The sequence below is a fragment of the Dipteris shenzhenensis genome, chromosome 18, assembly GCF_047967505.1.
Source record: "Dipteris shenzhenensis isolate YYH24624 ecotype China chromosome 18, Dip_SZ_1.0, whole genome shotgun sequence".
Classification (NCBI taxonomy): Eukaryota; Viridiplantae; Streptophyta; class Polypodiopsida; order Gleicheniales; family Dipteridaceae; genus Dipteris; species Dipteris shenzhenensis.
Genome location: NC_141613.1, coordinates 38637271 through 38661213, shown reverse-complemented (window position 1 = coordinate 38661213; position 23943 = coordinate 38637271). Strand labels below are relative to the sequence as shown.

The 23943-nt window shown below is 43.8% G+C and overlaps 1 protein-coding gene across 1 annotated transcript in view; it reads right to left on the bottom strand.

Moving 5' to 3' along the window:
• Nucleotides 1-23943, bottom strand: part of LOC147891206 (ATP binding microtubule motor family protein) — a 118867-nt gene that overhangs the window by 9462 nt on the left and 85462 nt on the right. Inside the window, exon 16 of the mRNA XM_087389717.1 lies at nucleotides 4514-4674. Coding sequence (XP_087245843.1) covers nucleotides 4514-4674 — 161 coding nt within the window. The remainder of the gene's footprint in view (nucleotides 1-4513; nucleotides 4675-23943) is intronic.

The window sequence follows — 23943 nt, the reverse complement described above, 5'->3', positions numbered from 1 at the left end:
CTGAAGCTGGCCCATGCTTTCAGGATAGCAACCATAAGAGGGGAAGAGGGAGATCTGAGGTGGGCTGTGGTGAAAACCCATCTGGTCCTATGTGTCCAATCCTCTCCTGAAGTGGGCGTGCGAGATTGTATGCATCTGATAAAGAAATCCTTCCAAGGCTCTTGCCCTGGCATAAGTCCTCTCACAACGACCTTGCAGAGTAAGGCTCTGCACTGTAGATCCGGGTCGATGATATTCAAACCCCCTTCTCTTGTAGGAAGAATCAAGGTCTCCCAAGCCACCCTGGCTGTAACATCAATTGTGCCATCTAGACCACTCCATAAAAAGTTTCGTATGGGCCTCTTAAGCTGAGTGATACAATCCCTAGAGTGGCACCAACAAGAGCAAACAAACCATGTTGTGGCTAGAAGAACCTGATTAACCACCACCACCCTGGAAGCCAAGTCAAGTTTGGCTGAGCTCCAGAAAAGGAGCTTTCTTCTCATGCTCTCCAACACCGGAGCAAACTGTTGTGAGGGAGAGATGCCCACCCCAACCTGGCAGCCCAAATATTTGACAGAGACAGCCCTCTGTACCCAAGTGAAGGCAATATCATTATCCCAATCCAGGGTGTCACCATCACAAATCCAAAAATCATTGGATTTATGCCAATTAATGTGTGCACCTGCAGCCGTGCAAAATAAATCCAATGCTGTCCAAAAGGAAGTGAGTGTCCTGGGGGTCGCATCCAAAAAAACAGCCGTGTCATCTGCCAGCTCACTATCCAGGAGCTCTTCTTCTCGGCGGATAGAAAGCCTCAGCCCATAAATATCAGCTTGAGATCTAAGGTCCGCCACAAACAGAAAAAGAAAAGGGGCAAGAGGACATCCCTGGTGGACTGATCTGGAAATCTGAAACCTATCCCCTCTTACCCCCCCAATGAGCACCTGGCTATGGGCTGATCTGTAGAGAGACGATACTCCTCTAATCCATGCATCTGAAAAACCAAAGTGGGATAGAGTACCCTCTAAAAAATCCCAGTCTACTCTGTCATAAGCTTTCTCAAAGTCCAAGAGTAGAATGGCCAATCTCTGGCGGCTCTGCATGGCCCATTCTGAGGCCTCCCAAAATGAGAAAATGTTATCAAATATGCTTCTGCCATGCACAAACTCTGTCTGCATGTCATGAATCAAATCTGGAAGAAAAACCTATAGCCGCAGAGTGATGGCTTCAAAAATTCCTGGAATGCATGTGGCATGTACTCTCCCCCTCTATCTGAGTTGAGTGTTCCAATCCTAGAATTGGTTTTATTCTCAGCCATAGCTTTGAACTCCTGAAACCAATAGAACACCTCAGATTTTTCCTTCATGAGAAAAAGCCATGTGAACCTAGAGAAGTCATCTATAAAGGTCACAAAGTACCTTGCTCCTCTATGCGTGGGAATAGTCATGGGGCCACATACATCACTGTGCACTATCTGCAACACTCCGGTTGCCTTGACCCAATTCTTGCCTTGTTTACTGAATGGCAAGCGATGCAATTTGCCAAGTGTACACCCCTCACACACTTCATTTGTTGGTTGCTATAATTTTGGCATTCCCTGAGTCATATTATTGTTGTACAAGTAGGACAATGCCCGGTGATGGACATGTCCAAACCTGGCATGCCATAAATCAGCCTGGGAAGTGTTTGCTACAGCCAATACCTTCTGATCATAAGGCTGAGCATCAAGCTTGGATAAGCCTTTGTCATATGTGCCTATTGCTACAACCTCATACCCTTTCTTTGGATCCTTGATCCTGCATTGGTTATCCTGAAATTCGACCAACATATGTGGATCATGGGCAATGTTTGAAACTGAAATCAGATTTTACCTCAAATCTGAAACATACCAAACATCTCGAATATACTTAACTTTCCCATTATCACACTGAATAGGAATGTGCCCAACTCCCAGGATGTCTTGAGAAGCATCATTGGCACAGGTAACCTGTCTGTCATGAACAGGTGTGATGCTCTCAAACCACTCCTGGCGAGGAGTCATGTGCTTAGTAGCACCACTATCGATATACCATGTATCACTTGCAACAAGGGAAGCATCCCTTGATTGATTTTCAACATTCAAATCCCCCCTGGCATCCATCTTCTCACTAAATGCAGCAAACACAAAATCTCTATCACCTTGGGCAAGATGAGCTTCACCATGTGCATCTGAAGCTTGAGTTTCAGTGGGGACAACAAAATTACTGCTAGAGCTGTCTCTTTGCCTTTTCTTTTCATTGGCTATCCTTTTCTGACACTCTGCGATGTAATGTCCTGGCTTCTTGCAATAGTTGCATTTGCCCTTTTTCTAATTTTTGCTTGAATTGCTTGCATTCCCCTCCTTGGGCTGAGTTGTATGGCTGTGTTTTGGCTCAAACTTTTTTTTTGAAATTTGCCCTTTCCACCCATGGCAAGCGCTTGCTCTCCTTGACGAGAGGCTTGGGCAAAATTTGAGCATCTCTCCTCTTCCTGCAACAAAAGCCCAACTAACTCATTGATTCCTACTTTAAGACTCTGCCTCAGCTAGTTGTTTTGCTCAGTTCTGCTCATATTTGTAAGTTTTTGGCCCCTATACGTCTTCTCACTGTCACCATAGTCCTAGTACTTTTTTTTTTTTTAATTTTGGATCTTGAACTCCAAACTTCGAGCTATTTAAAAAACCAGAAAGATACATGTATTAGAGCTCCTAGAGTTAATTTTCATTCCACCAAGAAGATGTAATGCATTGTAATTTGGCTAAGCATCATTGGAAGTACAAAAAATACATAAAGCTTAGCCTTGATAGAAGACAAATCCTAATTCAAGCGCCCCCCCCCCACCCCCCACCCCCCCGGGCGGTCGTGTCACATTTTCTCTAAACCTTAACTCTTGTGTGAGTTTTGAATGAGCTATGTTGTGAATTGTGCTTTCAAATGATCCATTTGAAAAATCCATTATTTTTTAATTCTTATATTTCCTTCCTGTACACCATTTTGTTTCCATATGTGTGGTTCTGATTGGCTTAGATTGTAGACTGTGGAGATTTCTATCCTAGTTGCAAGATGTCTTCAAAATATTTATCTTTGGCATGAAGAATTTTAGGAGCAACGGAAACACCTTTGGCTGGGTATTTTCTTCTGTTTGTTAAATTCATTTATTCAGTATAATGGTAATAGTTTTCTAGAATGTGCATTTTTCCTAGGGAGAGTTAGGGGCAGCTGCTTTTGTGTGGTCTTTCTTTGTTGAGAAAATGAGAGGGGAAAAGATGTACAAACTAGGCAAGACCATGAGTAAGCCTTTATTGAAGAGAAATAATCATATTGAGGAAGTGAAAGCATGCACTAGAGTGTGATGATCCCTACAGTTATGTATAAAATACTAGTGCAAAATTGGATTTTGGAAAACTTTGACAATATGGGAGTGCCATGTGGCAGATTGGCACTTATCTGTCACATACATGTAAACCACCTGTTCTTTCCCAGATAACAGTAACCTGCTGATCCGTAGAGCAAAATACCATTTCCAGTTCCTTTATTACTACTTTTTCTATGTACTTTGGTTGCACACATACAACTTTTGTTGTCACAATAGATTGTCCGAGCATCATTTTGTGAGATCTTAATCTTTTGTATTGAAAATCTTAACCATATGTTGATCCTTCCCACCACAAAAGGAGGCCTCAATATCATAGACCCAGACTTGCAGTGGAGGGCATTACTTTGCAAGTTTGTGGAAAGGGGACTTTTGCTTAGGCAAGAGCCTTGGAAAGATTTATTTATTCTAACCATTCAGGCATATACTCCTTCAGGCGGAGACTGGATGGGTAGCACCAAGTGGATTTTTACTTCAGCCCTCCTCAAGTCTCCTACGTCTCCTCTTATGGCTGCCATTCTAAAAGCTTGGAGGAGCTTCAGAAATACTCTTTGGAGAATTCCCTCTTTGGAGAACTCCCCTAGTTTCTCTGGAAGAGATTGATAGACAGCCGAAATCTTAACCACAATGCCCATGTCGGCTGCTTTCTGTTCACAATGCAATACTGTGTTGTTGCTTTTATGCTGCATTAAGTAAAAGCACTTGGACCATGAGAAAACGTATAAAGTTGCATGTTTGATATTAATACAGCCATGCAACTTAGTTGTATCATGTTGAGTATAGGCAATACCCAAATGTGGAGAGTCTTTCAACACCTCAAATATTTTGGTCCCTCCCTTTGTGATGGAGCATATATTTTGTCATCCATTAAACTTGCATGTTTGACATTAATACTTCATGTTGTGTGTAGACCATACCGAAGTGTGGAGAGCCTGTTAACATCCTCAAATGCTTTTTTGTTCCTCTCTTTTGTGATGGAGTCTAGAATTGTCAAAGTTGTGCTTATGCAGATTGTATTCTCAAGTGATTAACTTTATTAAACTAAATCACGTTAATGATTTTACATCAGAAAATTTATTTGACCAGTCAAAAGAACACATTGCAGGTCTAGAAATACAATCAAAGGCATCATTACACAAACCTTACACATATAAACCGTTGTGGTGAATATCTTTTCTTCAAATTATCGAGATCGAATGCATCCCCATTATCTACAAGTAGATTAGCAAGTCTCTGTTGTGTGGCTTCTTCAGGTTTCCATAGCTCATTTTCAAGTTCTTTGGCAGAAATCCCTAATAACACCTAAGCATTCAAGGATATGAACATGTGAGTTCCATGTGCATGCAAATGCTTAATCTCGCTATACCCATTAGAATAACCAAAACATAAATTTTCACATCAAATATCAAACATCCATTCACAACCAATTAATGCACTAACCATCATGTAAATTACTTACATAATGAAAGCAATGATTGCATTAATAGCCTTTATTGTAGAGATTTGCAATAGACAACAATTTTCTCTTGAAGAAATTATATCTAAGATGGGAGCTTATACTCTTCCGAAATTATTACTGGTGGCCAAAGGCCACTGATGCGAGGAGTCATGCCTACTGTGAGGTATGATGATGCAAGTGAGCAAAGTGGTACTGCCAAATGAAGGTACCATGGTGCAAGTAAGCATGGGGGAACGCGATGCTATCACCTATGCTTACGAAGGATCGGTAGACAAGTTTATATAGAGGTGGATCGAACACTAAAATAGATCATCAATCAAGTTAGAAGAAGGTGACAACATTCACCGAGGACCACTACAAGTTACTCCCACAGGCAAGCTCATAGCTCTAGCTTATTTTCCTCACATTTTGCTCTCCCCTCTTGGAACGATGATATCCTATTACAAGTGGCAATTCCTGTACAGTATGCCCTCTCTTCTTTAACCTCTCCTCTTCAAGTCACATCCTCTTCTCTTCAGGTCAAATCCACTAGAATCTTTCGTCTCTTCTCCCATTGGTGGTTTGTAGCATCGCCTAACTTCCATTGGTCGTTGGTCTATCCTATCTCCTAAGATATTGCTGACAAAGCTCAACTCGTTGATGCCCTTCAGATTCCTTGCATGCGCTGAAGGTCTATCGCTTGATGACACTCAAGTCCATCTTATGGTGTTAATAATTTTCCCATATGCAAGATTCTTTACATTGTCAACCCTCAAAACCGTATGATTACGTTCACGAATCTCACTATGCACAATTGTGGTACTTGAGCCTATTGTCATCGATGATCCCAAGCCCCATGTCATTTGATACTTGTCACTTAGTTGTTGGATGGGTTGCGATGGAAGGGGAGATGAAATGCAAGAGGGCAAGGAAGAAAAGGAGTGTACTTGAAAAATGGATCATGAGAAAGTACAATGGTAGCCAATACATGGCCCCACCAACTTAGAATTAAATGTCCTAAGTTTACCATTTCTAGTTATCCTAGCTGGGACCAATTGTCCTAACTAGCCTACAAGGCCATACTAGGGCAAAAGTCGTAACAAACCCCCCTCCATGGTATGGCTGAAGTATCTTGGATACATCTCAGGAATACCTGGAAACTAAATCATGGTTGCACGTGTTCATCCACGATTGTCACATGCACCCCTGCACCTGGGTGCAAGGTGACACTTGGCTACATCGACAAGCGCTGTACGTGATTTTGTCATATGTCGCAACACCATTGTGAGCCCTAATCCAGGGATAGTCCGGCACGAGCTATGTGGGTCAGTCTCTCAAGCCTTACATCAATACTTGTTCACGCATACTCACTAGAGAACTCGATAGATTAGAGTTTCCATTTTAGGGTGTTATGCTCAAGTCGAGGTAACATGACCTCGGAAGGGTCAGTAGACATTTTCTTTTAGAGGGCCGACTTTTATATTGTATTTGTTGTGTTTCAAGTAAACGATTAAAGGAATCAATGTCAAGGTCCTTGGCAAGAGCGACATGGCACAGACTAGACGAACCTAAGGTCGAGGACCTAGGTGCACCTAAATGTGTAAATTGCCGAGGGGCAAATGGAATTAATGTTTATCCCAAGAGAGGGGTAAAAGGGTGCATGTTAGGGCTTCTAGATTAGGACATGACCCAGTGCCCGCCCTTGTAACTTCTATCACGCCTGTGCTTGTTGGCTTGCGTTCAGTAGGTCTCCTGGGCTTTGGCAATGTGGTCCTTTACTGACTCCATGATCTGCTCATAGGTCTCTGTGATGCGTTTGGCTTCATATACCTTCTCAGATGTCTTGGTGAGAAAGGACTTGAACTTCTCGCCGAAAGTTGCCTCATAGGGAGTCCGACCCACGCTGGAAGAATGGGTGTCGTTCAAGATCCCTTGAACTAGGGGTAAGTACTGTTCCCAGCGGATTGAGCATCTGCAACATAGCATTTCAGAATTCTACAACGGATGAAAACTGCCGGAAAAACTGAGCTTGGTACCAAAGTTTCGAATAGGGCTCTCCAAAAATGACTAGTAAACTTGGAATCCTTGTTGAACACAATGATACAAGGCATGCCACACATCGAATACCACCATCTAAGAAATAAACGAGTTGTGTCATGTGCATCGATGGCACCTTTGCATGGAATTAGCATGACAAACTTGCTAAATCTGTCCACGATGGTCGGGCTCGTGATGTTCCCGGTACCAATAGCTGGTGAAAGGTCTATAACAAAATCCATGCTAATCTACTCAAAGGGTTGGTTCAGAATCTCGAGGGGCTTGAGTAATCCTGGTAGCTTCCCATGAGACACCTTCACTTGCTGGCACACCTGGCAATGAGACATTGATGAACATCACTGGCAAATGAGGCCAGAAAAACTTGCACTCTATCTTCTCGAGAGTGCTTGTGATGCCTCAGTGTCCACCTGCTGAAGAATCGTGCATATCATGGAGTATGGTGGCACAATATGAGGACAACACACAAAGTCGTCCTTTGAAGAATAACCACCCGTCATGTATAGCATAGTCACCTGGGCGTGCGTCCAGCAGGACTTTGTACCAAGGTGTCTGGAAATTTGCATCCGTATGGTACTGGTTGCGCATCTCCTCGATAGAAGACTCCTGGACTATGGAAATAGAGGTGACCATTCCTCCTCTTCTGCTAAGAGCATCTGCCACAACATTCTCTGATCCGAGCTGATACTCGATCATGCTGCCAAACTGCAAAAAAGTCTGGCTCCATCTGGGTTAGTCGATCAAACCACTGAGGGACGGCATGGTCTAAATCCACCACGAGGCCCGATGATCTGTGCAAGCTGTGAAATCCTAAACATAGAGAAAGTGTTTACATGTCTTGAGGGCATGGATGGCTGCACATAACTTCTTGTCATAAACAGAGTATCTGGTCTCTGCTAGAAGTAACTTATGTCCCTCGAATGTGATGGGGTGACCATTCTACTCCAGAACCGCTCCAATGGCAGAGTCGCTCGCATCGGCCCATACACCGAAAGGTTGATCCCATTGTGTCAATGCTAGGCACGGTGCTATAGTAATTGCCTCATTCAACTCGGTGAAGGACGAAAGAGCTGCTGGAGTAAAGGTGACAGGCTGTTTCCTAGCTTTTTACTCCTTGTAAAAGATCGGTGATAATGGGAACTGCAATTTTTGCCAAATCCTTGATATGCTTCCGGTAGGCCTAGCCAATGCCCATAAACATCGGAATCTCCTATGATGTGGTAGGCACATCCCACTCCACAATATCCTTCACCTTGGCTAGGTCCAGGCGAACACCTATCAGAGTGATGATGTACCTCAAATAATGTACCTCCTCCAAGAAAAAACTGCTTTTCTTGGCATTGATGTACAATTGTTGTCCTTCAAAAGTTGAAGAACCTACTCAACGTGCTTCACATGCTATGCTAGATCCTTCGAGAAAATCAAAATGTCATCGAGAAACACAACGACACTCTTACCAACCAACGATTTGAAGATTCGAAGCATCATACAGTTCAAGGACGCAGATGCCCCTGTGAGACCGCAGGGCATCACCACAAACTCATGCTAGGCTTTCTCTATGCCAAATGCCATCTTCTGAATATCCGGCTCATGAATCCGGATCTAATGGTACCCACTCTTCAAATCAATTTTTGAGAACATCTTGGCTTCGTTAAGGCGCTCCAAGATGTAGTCGATCCTTGGCATGGGGAGCCTGCTCTTGATGATAAGCTTGTTCAATGCGCAGTAATCCACACACATCCGAGCTGAATTGTCCTTCTTGACGAAGAGAATTGGAGCTACACACGATGAATTACTGGGGTGGATGAAGCCACTGCGTAACAACTGCTCTAACTGCTGCTCAAGCTCCTCCTCCATCGTCTTGCTGAGACGGTAAGGATGCTTGCTGGGAGGTGATGATCCACACAAAAGCTCAATACGATGCTCCTCTAGCCGGGTGGTAGGGCCAACTGGAGGCAAGCTCGATGTGAGGAAAATGTCCTGGTACTGTTGAAGCAAAGCTTCATGCTCGGGGCAAAGCTTCATGATCGGGGGTCCTAGCTGGAACTTTTGTATTGGTCGCATTGACATAGACAATGTATGTTTCTCCTCCCTTGCGAATCTCGCGTGCCATCTGGATTGCGGAAATCAAAGGGCGAGGCAAAGTGTCTTTAAGCCAATCGATGGACCTACCCCCGTGGTCTAGAATTTTGAGGTTAAAGTACGGGTATATGCCCATCCTCCTACCTTTAGAGTGGCGCTTGAGGCCATCTTATTGCTCTCTGCCTGCTGTCGTATGAATGCCCCATTTAGGGCGATGGTATTGGACGGGGTGAGAGTCAACTTGACTTAATGACCAACTTTGGTGGAAATGATGTCCTCGGAACTCCCTGAATCTGTGAGGATGAGGGCTTTATGGCCGCCGATCTGTCCGTAGAACTGGAACATGGTGGAAAATTGGTGAGAGTCCCCCTTCTGCTAATCTTAATCGATCTCCTCTATAACCACTGAGGTTGTCTTGGCCGACGTCAAAGCTGTGAAAGAACCACTTGACGTGGATCCAAATGCTTGTTGCTTCTTGAAATGTGGGCAATCCTACTTTTTGTGCTCCTGCTCATGGCAAAAAAAATAGCGGTTCACTTTGACATAGGTCGCTAGGGTGGCTGCGTCCAAATACCCTCCATAGCCGTTGCTGTCTTTTGTTGGCCAGTTCTTCTTACGTTGCCCCATGCTGGCCTTCTTTCCTACATCTATAGCGGCAGAACTCGAGGGCTTCTTACTTTTGACTTGCTTGGGTCCTTGACCCTTGTGCATGAACTCAAAGTTATGAGCAAGCTTGTATGCACACTCATAGTCCGGTGGCTGAAAACTACGAATGTACCACAGGATGTTTGTTGATCGCAGCCCATAAAGGAATTTGTTGAGCTTCTAATTTTTCTCCCGCTGCAACTGTACAAACACCTGCATGAATTTATTGGCATAATGATTCACTGACTCAGTGTCCCCCTGGCATAGCTCGTAGAATTGACTCTGGAGCCTGTCCAAGTACTACGGTGTCAGGAACCGTGATCGAAGATCTTTCACGAATTCCATCCAGCTGTAGAAACGTGTCTCCTTGTCTGCATCATAGTGGTCCTTTTGCCACTTGAGCCACCAGGTGACCGCCTTGCCTATGAGGTGCATGGATGCTAGGATGCACCGCTCATTGTCCTTCGTAGGCATCACTCAAAAGTAACTCTTGATTTGATTGAGCAAAAAAGTCAAAACTAAGGGTTCCTGCTTACCATCAGACCATGTGAAGTTGAGCTTTCTCGGAAAGGAAGGTTCGGCTGGCGGTGGAAGTCTGTCCTTTTCTCCCCCTGCTGGTCGGAGTAGAGAAATGAGAAGCTGCCGATCCCGTTCTTCCTTCTCTTCTTGAGTGGTACATTCGCAAAGCTCCTTGTCCTTTTAAGCCTCGCGGTCTCGGAGTTCCTTCGCATCTCGAGCCTCTCGATCGCGTTCGTCTTTTGCTTCCCGAGCTGCCCTTTCGACTTCTCGAGCTTCCCAATAGTGTTCGTCTTTTGCTTCCCGAGCTAGCCTTTCGTGTTCTTCTTTTGCTCCCGGTCGCGTTCTTTTGCCTCCCGAGCTAGCCTTTCATGCTCTCTGGCGGCCTACCCACGATCTTCCCACATCTCTTGAAGTTGGGTCATGCGGGTGAAGAGAGCCTCGAATTGTTGTTGCTGATCTGCATCATAGCCTGCAACATGGCTGTTATGGAAGACATGGGAGTGTTTGCAGGATTCTATGGTAGGGGTGGTGGTTGAGGCACTAAACCCTCCCCCCCTGTGTTGGACTACTCACTAGTGCTCATGGTGTCCTTACCGGATCTTGTTTGGACCGTAAACAATGGGGGTTGTCCCTGACTAAACGGAACCTCCTCACTCCTGGAAAAGAATTTTCCCCTCACACCGCAAGGTGCAAAGACCCACCGAGTCAGTCTTCGGCAACAAGTTCTATGTGATCCTGCAAGGGTTCTTCTTATGGGTTTATGATTCCTAGGAGGTTGTGATTGCTATATGCTTCAGTGAACTTTGTATTTTCGACAACTATTGATAGTTATTGGTACATGGTTTTTCTCGGTGTTTTCCAGTTATGATGATCTGAGTTTATGTTGGGATTGTGTTTCTTCTCGGTGTGTTTGCAAACGTAACTATGGTGTCAGTATAAAGGCATTTCCAGGTTGCTCTACCAGTCTCATCCCATTTTTTTTCTGCCATCATCCTGTTTTTTGCTCCTATGCGCGCTGTCCAATGCCATCATAGTTCTTTGTCTCAACTCCTCTTGAGACGGCATAGAATTAGGTTGCTGAAAGCATGCATGCCTGAATTTCTGTGTGTTTTTCTTCAATTCAACGTAAAGGCAACAAGTTGTTGCTAGCAGGAAATTCCGTAGACAGCACAGTAGAGGAGACAGAGTTTATTCATCTACGTGTGTATTTTTTTTCAAAATTCATGTTGGGCTCAAGCCGATTTTGTACAAGAAGAGCAGATCGGGAAGTCTCTCGAGCCGAGCGGATATAGATGGTCACCATCGTGCTGGGTTCTTTGTCAAGTGAGATGAACTGATCGTGGGCGCAAGTAGGCATGAAGTTCTACAAGATTCTGTCAAACCGGTTACAGTTGCTATCATAGTTCGCAATTGATCTACTAAAAAAAAACGTTGGTAGATGTAGAGAAGGGGTAGGGACAGATTTGAAGAAAGGGGAATAGAGGAGCAGAAGGGAGAGAGAGAGAGGGGAAGAGGGAGAGGAAAGGGTAGGAGAGAGAGAATGGGGTAGGAGAGAGAGGGAGAGATTGAGAGGGAGTAGGGAAGAGAGAGAGACTGAGTGAGCGTAGGCAGGAAGGAGGAAGGGAGAGTAGATAGGATTAGATGTCACATCAAAAAGTACATAGTAGTGGGTGGATGGAGACTTATATAGTCCCTCCACATTTTCCACCTAAAGGGCCTCTAACTTGGCCACTTTTTCCCCTTCATTACAGCCGCAAGCACTATATATGAATCAATCTATATATATAGCAATCTCGGCTAAAAATAGCCATCCAGCCCTATGCTATCCCATAACCCACGTTCACCTGCTATCCAACCCTAGGTACACCATGCACATGACAGCATCATGGATTTCAGGGATCACGTACTCCGAAACAAAGTCTACACCGAGTATCTTATCAAGTAGGAGGGACTCCTTGAGGATGAGAACTCATGGCAGCCAAAGAGCATTGTCCAAGACAATCCCTATCTCCTACCAGGCTGATTATTATTTGTTGTTTGCTGCACCGATTTAACAGCCCGCATATGAAATTTTGAGGGCAAAATCCTATGGCGCTATCTATAGCAGGTTTCTTGCTATATAGAGGGAGGGCCAGTGCTATTGTGGAGATCAGTTGAGCGCTCCTCAACTGATGGATGGGACTTGGACCCAGGCCGGGACTCTGGCCATCTACATGGCAGATCATAGGTGGTGTATCGAAGGTCCTCTAGACGGGCTTAGGTGGTATGGGATGCCTGGGTTAGATACGGGCCTATGGATGAGTCGCCCACGTGCTCGGGAGTGGTCGGGAGGATCGAGGCACCTGCGCTATGATTCTGGTTGGGATTCTAGGTCAGTGATCGGATCAGATCCTGCAGGGTCGTGTCATTTGGTATCAGAGCCGTCCTATCACAATTGAATTCAACGCGAGGTATGCAAAAAAGATGTCTTCCAGGTACGCTTTTTGAGATTGCTCTTGCAAATCTGAATTTCCGCTCATGTATGGGCTGAATTGTTGGCTGATGATGTGCGCTCATGATTGGGAGAGTTGTGGAAGAAATAGAAGTCCATACGGTGTGTGCTCTCTCTCAATTGCTACGTGTTTGGAAATCGAGATTCCATGAGAAGGGTAGGTGATGAGAAGACTTGATGTTTCAGCAAGAGATATGAGTATGTGTTGTTTCTGACCTATAACTTCCCACGCTTGGGTTGTTGATGTGATTGGCTGTGTGGGAAAGAGTAGGCTGGTTAGGGAAAGAATTCGCTCTAGGTTCTCAAGGATGAGATTCCTAGAGACCTAGATTTGTTGCAGTTGAGAAGTAGGAGGAAAGAGAGGGCGTTCGTAAGCCAGAGAACGGTTTGTCTAGGAAATTCAAGCATCGAGATAGGGGCGATATGATTGGGGGAAGGCACTTGGCTTTGGGAAGGAGCATATGGCCTGATTTTAGCGCGTTTTGGCTATTTTTGGCTGGCTGGAGAAAAGCGGGCCCAAATCTATTAAAAGCGAGACTGTTTTTGGTAAAAAAAAGCAGGTTGCTTTTTTGTTTTTCTCTAGCAAGGAAAGCACTTGCTCTAAATCAAGCACCCGCCCTAAATTCGCCTAGCTTTTGATGGCCCTTCTTGGCTATTTATATACCCGGGATTCCTCTCTCTCTCTCACTTCAGCACTTCAACGCATGAAGGCAAATTTCCCACCCTCTTTCTGTCTAAGATCAGCCTATCAGATTCCACCATCTTTCTTGCTATCCTCTACTCGCCTTCTTCCTTGATTCCACGCAGCACCAGATTCTCTCTTGGGAAGAGCACGTGTTTGGACACGGCTGTTTTTCTTCTAGTCCCTCTCCTGTGCGAGATATTTTCCAGCCATGGAAGGACATCAAAGTAATGAGACACCTACGTTGGATTACTGTTTTATTGAGATGGAGGACGAGGCTACATCGGAGATTATTCCTCGTAGACCTCATGACCTGCTACGAGAGATGGATTCCTTGATAGATGAACTCTAGGCAGCTCTTCACTACTATAAAACCCCTCAGTACCAAAAATATATTGAAGAAGGCTCATGCTGTTCTAAATGTAGACAACTTGTTTTAGAGTCTTTATACCACTTCCGAGTTATTGAGAAGCGATGAAGAGGTTGAAATCTTTAGTTTTGACCGACACCCAATTATTTTTGGCTCGACTCGATCTTTTGAACCATGTTTGGTTCAAGATGTTCCCCAATTTTGTATGAATTATGTTCTAAATTGTCTTGTTATTAAATTGACCAGGTTTTGGTTAATTTGGGTTTGATTTGTAACTAAGTGGCATTTATAATTTGTTTGGTTTTTTCAAATTATATAATGTTTATTTTTCTTGCATATATCTTGAAGTTTTTAAGATATATGGTACATTAATGGTGCCCGAGTATTTGTTACATATTAGACCGGATTTAACAAAGGCAATTGGATTTCCCTTTCTCGAATCTTGGTGCGTAGATTCCTGTTTGGTTTCTATTTGAAGTTTTGATCTCAATGTGATTGTGAGTTATGGCGTTTCTTCGAGTTACCGTTTGGACATATGAAGGTTCTTGTTGATTAGACCAAGATGAGTCTTGTTGGATACCTTCTTTGAATCATGTCCAAAGGCGGGGTCATTTTGATTCTCACTCTTTTGGCCCGAGGTCATGGATAGTCAGGATTCAAGAGTTGTTAGGGATGCTACCTACTGGTTTTCTTCTTTGACCTATTGGTTGGGGTATTGTAACACAAGGGGGTGATATAATCACATTAAGAAAAGCATTGAGAACGGATTTGCCACCCTAACTCAATCTGGGATCATCTGAGTTGAAGAGGGATTGGCTACCTGATTTACTCATATTGTCCACTGAGTTTTTTATTTGCAGTATACTTTGGTGGTATGGGACACTAAGGTATGTTACATTTAAGATCTCTGATGTGGTGGTATAATCCAGCGTGAAATAATACCCAAGGACCTCTAGGGTGAAGTACAAGTAGGCTGAATTGAATTAGGAGCAACCTGATTAGATTTTTTACGAGGGCTGACTAAGATTCTTTACCCTAAGAGAAGCCATGTATTTTTTGGGTTCAACCCAGGAGCTCCATAGTCTAGACTCAATCTTAGGGAGGGTTACCGCATCTCTTCTGATGATGGTCTGTCAGTGCCTTGTTTGGAACTTGATGTTCCTAGATAAGAGATCCTAAGAACTGGATGATCATGTGATCGGAGCGGTTTTGTTGTGCACAAGTTTATACAGGATATTCGATAGTGGATCTTGTTTTAAGAGATTTCGGATTGTATGTTTCCGTAGTCTTTGGATCACATAGGATGTTATTCCTATGATGGTTGACTATATTCATGTCTAGAACAGTACCATTGACTGGATATAGCCAACTGAATTTTTATTGATTCCTCATGTAGGGGCATTTCGAGGATAGATCAAGGGGACCATATCTTTGGTAAGGATTTTGCCCATTGATACTTCCATGAAGATTCTTCCATTATGAGTTATGAACGGATACCTAATTGTTATGCGATGGAAAGTCTGTCATGTATTTCAACCCAAGAATTTGAATTACAAGGGTAGTCTGTTGACGGATTTTCTGAATACTAAGTAATTCAAGAATTAGGGTTGATAGAAATTGCAACCCAAAAATTGACCTCGAGGGGTTCAATTGATGGGGTTGTTCGAACAATGATTCCTCGATCTCAACCTAAGATTTTGAGTTCAAGGATATTCAATAGATAAGGTTGATAGAATCATTTACCTTCAGGTACAGATTTTACCATGCTTGTGTACGGATATGTCAACGGAATTAACTCTGTGGATTCAGGCGTTACTTGATTTCTCGAGGAGACTACTCGACGATATGTAACCTTGTTTAGATTGAGAGATTTACTTTCCTTGGGTTGGTTATCACAGATTGTGGCTTTGGCCTTAGATTCTCTTTGATTTGAATCTCATGGAAAGTATAGCACACTCAAACTGTAGTCAGAGTATAGTTATTGGCATTGACTCATCTTCACAGAGAGTTTTCGGGCTTTTTGGTGAACTCAGGAGCGAGTTCTTAGACGGAGGGGAGTATGTCATGTGCATGGTGTACCTAGGGTTGGATAGCAGGTGAACGTGGGTTACGGGATAGCAATTCATATATAGTGCTCGCTTTATATGGAGGGAGCTATTCATAGCATTATGCTATCTATAGCGGGTTTCCTTCTATATAGAGGGAGGGCCAGTGCTATTGTGGAGATCAGTTGAGCGCTCCTCAACTGATGGATGGGACTTGGACCCAGGCCGCGACTCTGGCCATCTGCATGGCGGTTCATAGGTGGTGTATCGAAGGTCCTCTGGACGGGCTCAGGTGGTATGGGACGCCTGGGTTAGATACGGGCCTATGGATGAGTCGAGTTGTAGCCCACGTGCTCGGGGGTGGTCGGGAGGATCGAGGCACCTGCGATATGATTCTGTTTGGATTGAGGACGAGATTCTAGGTCATTGATAGGGTCAAATCCTACGGGGTCGTGTCAGATGCGCTCCGGAACATAGAGTATGTGGCCCTCCTCATCCATAGGTGGTAGCTCAGGAAAGACTTGGACATGCTGTCCGACATGTGGCTTCAGCAAGGACACATGGAAAACATTATGAATCCTGGAGGTCCTGGGCAGCTCCAACTCATACGCCACCTCGCCAACTTTACGGATGATTCTGTAGGGACCATAATACCTGTGAGCAAGCTTCGTGTTAATGTTACCCTTCAACAAGGCATAACGGTTCTTATGGAGGCGCAAGTACACATAATTCCCTTCTTCAAAAGACAGATACCTCTTGTGTTCATCCACATACTTCTTCTGCTTGGCTTGGGCATCTTGCATATTCTTTTTAGCCAATTGCAAAAGGGCATCCATACTCTCCAAGTCATTTCTTGCTTGCTGATTTTTCACAGCCATGTCTGCAACTAAAGATGGCATACCCACTGTGCATCCATACATAGCCTCAAATGGGCTCATGCCAATAGAGATGTGCTTGGTACTGTTGTAACAAAATTCAGCAAGTGCCAACCACTTATCCCAAGACTTCTGTGTGTCATGACAGAAATGCCTTAAATACTCCTCCAGCCATTTGTTCACCCTTTTTGACTGTCCATCCGTCTCAGGGTGGTAAGCAGTCCTAGGTGTAAGAACTACTGAAAATAATTCCTGCCAAAAGTGACCCATATTGCATCTCTGTCGCTGACTATCTCCCGAGAGAAACCATGATGCTTAAAAACATGCTCGATGAACTGCCAAGCAACCTGTGATGCTGAATAACGGGTCTTAGTGGGTATGAAATGGGCCTGCTTTGTCATTCTGTCAATCACCACAAAAATGCTATCCCATCCCCGCTCTGTGGAAGGCAACCCTGTGATGAAATCCATAGCAATACGAGGGGTTGTTGCAGCAATTTAAAATGGAGAACTATAAGCCAGTGGCTACTCCATTGGAAAAGGGACTCAAGCTGAGTAAGCATGATGCTGCTGAAACGTTGGATGGCACTTTGTACAGGCAGTTGGTTGGCAGTTTGATATATCTATGCTCCACACGGCCTGATATTGCCTACGCCGCAGGGCTTTTGAGCCAGTTCATGCATTGTCCCACGATCACACATTGGAATGCAGCAAAGAGGGTTCTCAGATATGTCCATGGCACTCTCTCTCTTGGCTTGCATTATGCTTCAGATTGTGATCTAGAGCTGAGTGGTTTCACCGACTCAGATTGGTCAGGGGACATTGATGACAGATGGTCCACTACTAGCTATTGCTTCTCATTGGGTTCAGCCTGTATCTCATGGCTCAGTAAGAAGCAAGAGCGAGCCTCTCTTTCCTCCAGTGAAGCAGAGTACAAAGCTGCAAATTCAGCCACTACGGAGTTAATGTGGTTAAGGAAGCTTTTGCATGACTTGCATCATGCAAAGGATGGCGAAGCAAACTCTATCTTCTGTGACAGCTAGAGTTGCATTGCCATAGCCAACAATCCTGTCTTTCATGCTCGCATGAAACACATTGAAAATCATTATCATTATGTACGGGATTGTATTTCTGATGGCTTCATTGATCTCATCTATTGTCCATCTGAGGACAATGTGGCGGATATCTTCACCAAAGCCCTGTCAACATATCTTTTCTTACGACATCAACATGGCTTGGGGATCAGAGACATTCTCACAATGTCAAGGGGGGTTGTGAAGTGATTCACAATGACATTGTTTTCATGTACTCCCATAGGTTGCATATCCATCTAGATGAATTTGTGCAACCATGGTACATCTAGATGAATTTGTGCAACCATGGTACTTTAGGTACTACAGGGTACATCTGAGATGTTTCCAGGGTACTTCTAGCCATATCTTTGAGGGGGGATTTGTAAAAAATTACAAAGATATGGTGTTGTAGGCATAAAGTCAACCCTATGGTTGACCAGTAGTACTTGGGTACTATATATACCAAGTACTTGTATTGTTTCATTTGAGCATTTCTATTGGAGCTTTCTTGTGTGTGCACTCTTGCTCACTTGTGTTCACAACCTGTCTGCACTTTGTTCCTACAGATTCATGGTATTCAGGAGGAATACATGCAGGATTCTAAGGCAGCTTCCATATTTGTGGAGTTACAGAGGCCATCGAGCCAGGGGCATGCTGAATTTAAGCTGCATAATGGGCTGTTGTGGTGCAAGGACAGAATTTATTTGGTACCAGATTCAAAGTACCAACTGCTGGTCTTACAGGAAATGCACTCATCTCCAATGGCAGGACATGCGGGTATTACTAAGACATATGAAAAGGTTAAACAAAGCTTTATCTGGGATGGCTTGTGGCGGGATGTAGTTAAATTTGTCAGCCTGCCAGCAAAATAAAGTGGACAGCCGGTTACCCACGGGTCTCTTGCAGCCATTACCTATTCCAGAAGGAAAATCGACTCACATTGCTATGGATTTCATCACAGGGTTGCCTTTCACAAAGCAGGGATGGACTGCACGGTTGGTCAACAGATCTCTTAGGCGACGCCAGCGAGGGACAATGTGTCAAAACAACTATGGAAGGAGCTGTGGACGTCAATTGTGGGATTCACGTCGGGTTCACCATGAGCGGTCATCGAGTCAATGTTGCCCTTTGGCTGGGCGACGGTGATGGCGAGGTTGGCTTTGTAAGCCCAATTAGAGTAGCCCTCTTGTAGTCCTGCGCCCTCTCGTTCAACACCAATCTACGAATCCTAAAACCATTAGCTCGATGTAGACGTTGATGTATCTCTTCTACAAGGAGCACAGTCTAGTCTTTCAATTGGACAACAGATAAAAAAGGGGCTCTGTTGTTCGTTGGTTTCTGGTGCCTTCTCTAGTTTCTGGTCGATGAAGCTAGGATGAAGCAATGGTGCCAGGGTCTTGTGCAAGGCCCAAGGAAAGTGCTCTAATACCAATGTAGAGAAGGGGTAGGGATGATTGTTTTCTCTCAAGGCCACTAATTGTTGTTCATCAAATCATGAGGAGATGACTATGGACAGAGGATACCCTAGCATGGTTGAGACTCGTAAAAGCAGTATAGGATTGGGGGAAGGGAATACATTCACTCTCCTAGATAAAAGAGGGTTAAGGAAAAAGTTTAGCATGGTGGACAAAAAGTTGCTTAAGGAAGAGGAAGAAAAAGAAGAAAGTGCAGCCAGCTCCAGTGAAAGTGAAGAAGAGAGTGAAACCGACGGCGAGATCACAGATTCAAGCAGAGATGAGGTGGGGATGATGTTCTTAGAAGAAGAAGAAAAAGGAAGTGAGGGGCTTGTTAGACACATGGAAGAGATGGAAAGAGGAGTATCGAGGAAATAGAGACATTCTTAGAGCCAAAGGCGGAGAGTCAATAAGATTTCATTTCAAAAATGCTTGATAGTGACTTGGCAGGTGGCAGGAATCTTAAAGGAAGATATTGGCTCAATTCCACGGCCTTCACATCACTTCAAATGAAGGAATCAAGGGGTTTCAAGGAGAGGATCTTAGAATAGAACTTAAAGAAGGAGCCAAACCAGTATGTCAGAGACTGAGGCCACTAAGCCGAGAACAGCAGGATGCCTTAAGGGAGGAGGTGGAGAAATTATTGAAGGCCAACTTCGTTTATCCAGTATCAGATTCCGAGTGGGTGAGCCCTATGGTAATAAGGAAGAAAAAGAATGGTGGCGGATCTGTATCGATTATAAACCACTTAATGCTAAAACAAAGACGGACCATTATCCACTACCTTAAGTTGATGAGATTCTTGATTCAGTGGCAGGCCACGAGCGTTACAAAATTTGTGATGGATATTCTGGCTACTTCCAGCTAAGGATAGCTCCTGAAGATTAGAAGAAAACTACCTTCATTACTCCATGGGGATGTTTTTGTTATCGTGTGCTCCCTTTCGGACTAAAGAATGGACCATCCCACTATGAGAGGAAGGCAAATTATGTGTTTGCTCCTTTTATAGGCAAGTTTGTTAAAGTTTTCATGGATGATATTTGAATATATTCCAACAGGATGTTGCATTGCACCAGGTTGGAGATGGCTCTAGCAAGGCTATACTCTCAAGGTGGTCAACTCAATCCTGGTAAGTGTTTTCTAGCTAGAAGGAAGATCAAATTGCTTGGGCACATGGTTTCGGAAAATGCTATTGAGCCTGATGATGACAAGGTAAAATCTTTACTTCTTTTGCCACCACCAGAGAATCTAAAGCAATTGTTGACGTTCATACAAAAAGTTAAGTACATGGGCAAGTTCATTTCTATGTCATCAGAATAGTTATACACTCTACAAAACAAGTGGCAAAACGGGAAAAATTGGAGTGGACTGAAGAATGTAATATTGTTTTTGAGAATGTGAAAAAAGTGCTATGTGAGATGTCATATGTACAGACTCCAAGATGGGATCAGATGTTTTATGTGAACCCATCAGCGGGGTTAGAGGCTTTTGGAGCAGTACTTCTTCAACAAGGAGATGGTAGCATGTATATGTGGCCAGTTTACTATGCAAGCAAGATAAAGACAGGAGCAAAAAGAGATTATGAAGAAGTAGAACAAATCATGGCGAGCCTAATCTTTGAATGCCGCAGATTCGGACATTACCTTTTGCCCATTATTCTTACATGTTATGGTTTTTTGCCTATGATGGTGCGTAATTCAAATCTATCCAAGCAGATGATGAAATGGATTATTGAGCTGCAGGAGTTTGAGTTCTCTTTTTTAGTGGAAGCTTCTACAAGGGCGAGCTTGGCAGACATCCTTACTTATCGGGAAGGACCAATACATGTGAGACAGGTAAAATCCAAAGAAGAAGGTAAGGAGATGAAAGATGATTTGGATGAATCTTATGTCATGTTCTTTGACGGTTCCTATCGAAGGGCTCATAATGAATCCTCTGGAGGAATTGTGATATGATCCTAGTGGTAAGAAAGTTTCACAGTGGAGTATCCAATTGAATGCAAAGAGTCACAATGAAGCTGAATATATGACTCTTGAAAAAGGGTTGAGTCTAGTCTTGGACATGGGAGTGAAGAGGATCAAAATCAGGGGTGATGCATTGCTTGTAGTAAGAAAAGTTCTTGGCATATGGCAGAACAAAAATCCCACATTGAAGCAGTTATGTAACAGGGTGAAGAGATTGTTGATTAAATTCCAGGCATGGACAATAAAGCACATAAGCTGGTATCTAGTATCTTTGTTGTTAAATCTGACTCTACTGTGTATCCGTAGGGAAACTTTGGAGAAAGAAGAAATCTTTTTTATGACAAATTTGGTGCCTCCACGGAGGATCGGTCTCCGGCCCGCCGGACCTTCAGTTCACAAGACCGGAATCATTGGTGGTTGATCATAGAAATCATCGCTTAGGATTTCCCAATGTTTCATGGGACACTGGGCAAGGATGCTGAAATTTTTTTGGGACAGTTGGAAATTACTTGGTTAAACAGGAATCAGCAAGACCCAACCTTCATGCTACGAATCTTTACTTACTGTGTGCAAGATGAAGCTAGGCGGTGGTTTTATGCCTATGAAGCTACTCAAGCGGCCTATAACCCACCAGTAGAGGTAACATTTGAATTAGCAAGGGACGCCTTCTAAAGCACTAACAGGGGGGTAAAAGACCCGGATAAACTGTGGCACAAAATACAGAATTTCGTGCAAAAAGGTCCCCTTGATTCATACATTCAGGATTTCATCCGCCTGTGGGATCGGTGGTGTGTGCCACTTAGGGAATGAGCAACCACCTTCCATGCTAAAAAATGAGAAATTCATTGTTGGACTCAGAAGCCCTCTACAAATAAAGCTGGAACTAAAGCCTGTAGCCACTTTCTAGGAAGCAGTTGATTTGGCAAAGGCAAAAGAGTGGAAAATGATCAGTTGACCATGGAAGTTCAGCAAATGTATAGAAGAGAGGAACAGCATTCTATGAATACTTTTGTCCCACACCCCCGCCTCCTAGCCATGTGTCCGAGGGAAGTATTGAGTACGGGGGGTCCCACACCCCCGCCTCCTAGCCACGCACATCTCCCCACTTCCCAAAAATAGCCGGCTGGGATAGTGGGGAGAGTCTCAAGTCTTCTTTTATATCCAAGGCCCCTCAAGAGTCACCATTATATATGGGATTTCTATCCCATTTCCACGTGTTTCATGCGGTTTGCCAAGGTCCTCTTAGCCCTTCTAATATTTACATATTTACCAAGGTGCCACCATGAGAGGGGTTAGGACCACATACCAAGGTCCATTTCTAACAATACCGAGAATGACAACTTGCGCAAGGAAATGCATGAGGTAGTGGACATGTTCAAGAATCTCAGTCTAAGTCTTTTGGGTGGAGCAGGAAGAGGACAAGGCAGAGGACCTAGACCACCATATCAGAATCCAGGGTACAGACAGGATCCAGGAGTAGTTAGAGGAGCAAATCAAAGGAGGTTTGAACCCTGTAACTATTTTAATTGCGGAGACTAGGGCCACACTAGTCCAAATTGTGATAAGGAGATATGTTCCCCTTACCAAGAAACTTAAACAATCGGGAAAATGTTTTTGGTATAGAAATAAAGGAAATGCTCGGAACAAGTGGTTTGATAGAGGAGGAAAAAGGGAAGGGTAAGATAGATGAAAATCAGCATGATGTTTCACCGATACTTCTAGAAGATCTTGAAGTGATGCCAGTGAATAGGGCAAGAGAGAAAGAACCAAAAAATGGGCATGGTGATACAAAAAGGGAAAAGCAGAAAGAGGGGGATTCTGCTATAGGTAAGAAGAAGCCAAGACCACAAAGGCACTTCCAAACAAGGAATTTACCACTTGGGTATATGCAAGGTTGTCCGAGGGGTATGCACCGTCGTGGCTCTTCATAAGGGCATGCTAAATTGCGCTAGAGTCAGTAGAGAATTCTGATCGAGGATGCCGCCAAGGAGTATCGTGTGCCTCTATTGCTGGAAGCCTTCATCTACTGCTGTTCTCTTCAACAAAAGAGCTCAGAAAGGTATCGGGCCTTGAATGATCATTTGTGTGGAGCTAGCTTCTTGGCGAGAAGAAAAGGTGAAATAATTGTGAAGGGAGGTTCCTCAAAGATCCACTCGAAGTGCTCCAAAGTGGGGGGGAAAGCTACAAGGCAAGTTGAACATTGAAAACAAGATCCAAGGTTCTATTCCAGTTCCAAGGCATCCAATCGGTCTTTGGCAACAAGTCCTTCTGATCCTACAAGGGATTCTCCTTACAAGTTCATGATTTCCAAGAGATTGTGATTAGCATATGCTTCGGTGCTCTGTATTTCCGACAACTATTTGTAGCTATCGGTATATGGTATTTCTCGGTGTTTCTAGTTTATGGTGATTTGAGTTTGTATTTGCTTGTTTGATGCAATGGCAATGACACACCGAATGGTAGTGATGCGTGATGTGGGAGCAAAGTTTTCCTCAAAGTCAATGCCTTGCTGCTACTTGCTAAGCATAGCCCTTGGCACCAAAGCGGGCTTTGTAGCAATGTACTCTGCCACCATCAGCTTTGGCTTCAACTTGTAAACCCACTTATTACCGATGGCATGCTTTCCAAGAGACAAGTCACACAAATCCCAAGTGCCATATTGGTGAATGGAACCCAATTCAGCTTTCATAGCATCCATCCACTCTTTGCTACCAAAAGCATCCTTATGGCATAAAGGCTCCTCAGTGCAAGTTGTCAATCAAAGCAACTGTAGAGATATATACAATGATATGGTGATGTAGGATAGACTAGGACTTAGTCTATTTTGGAGTTTTACTATGTTCTAGATTTTAGAGTTTTACTATGTTCTAGTACTTGGA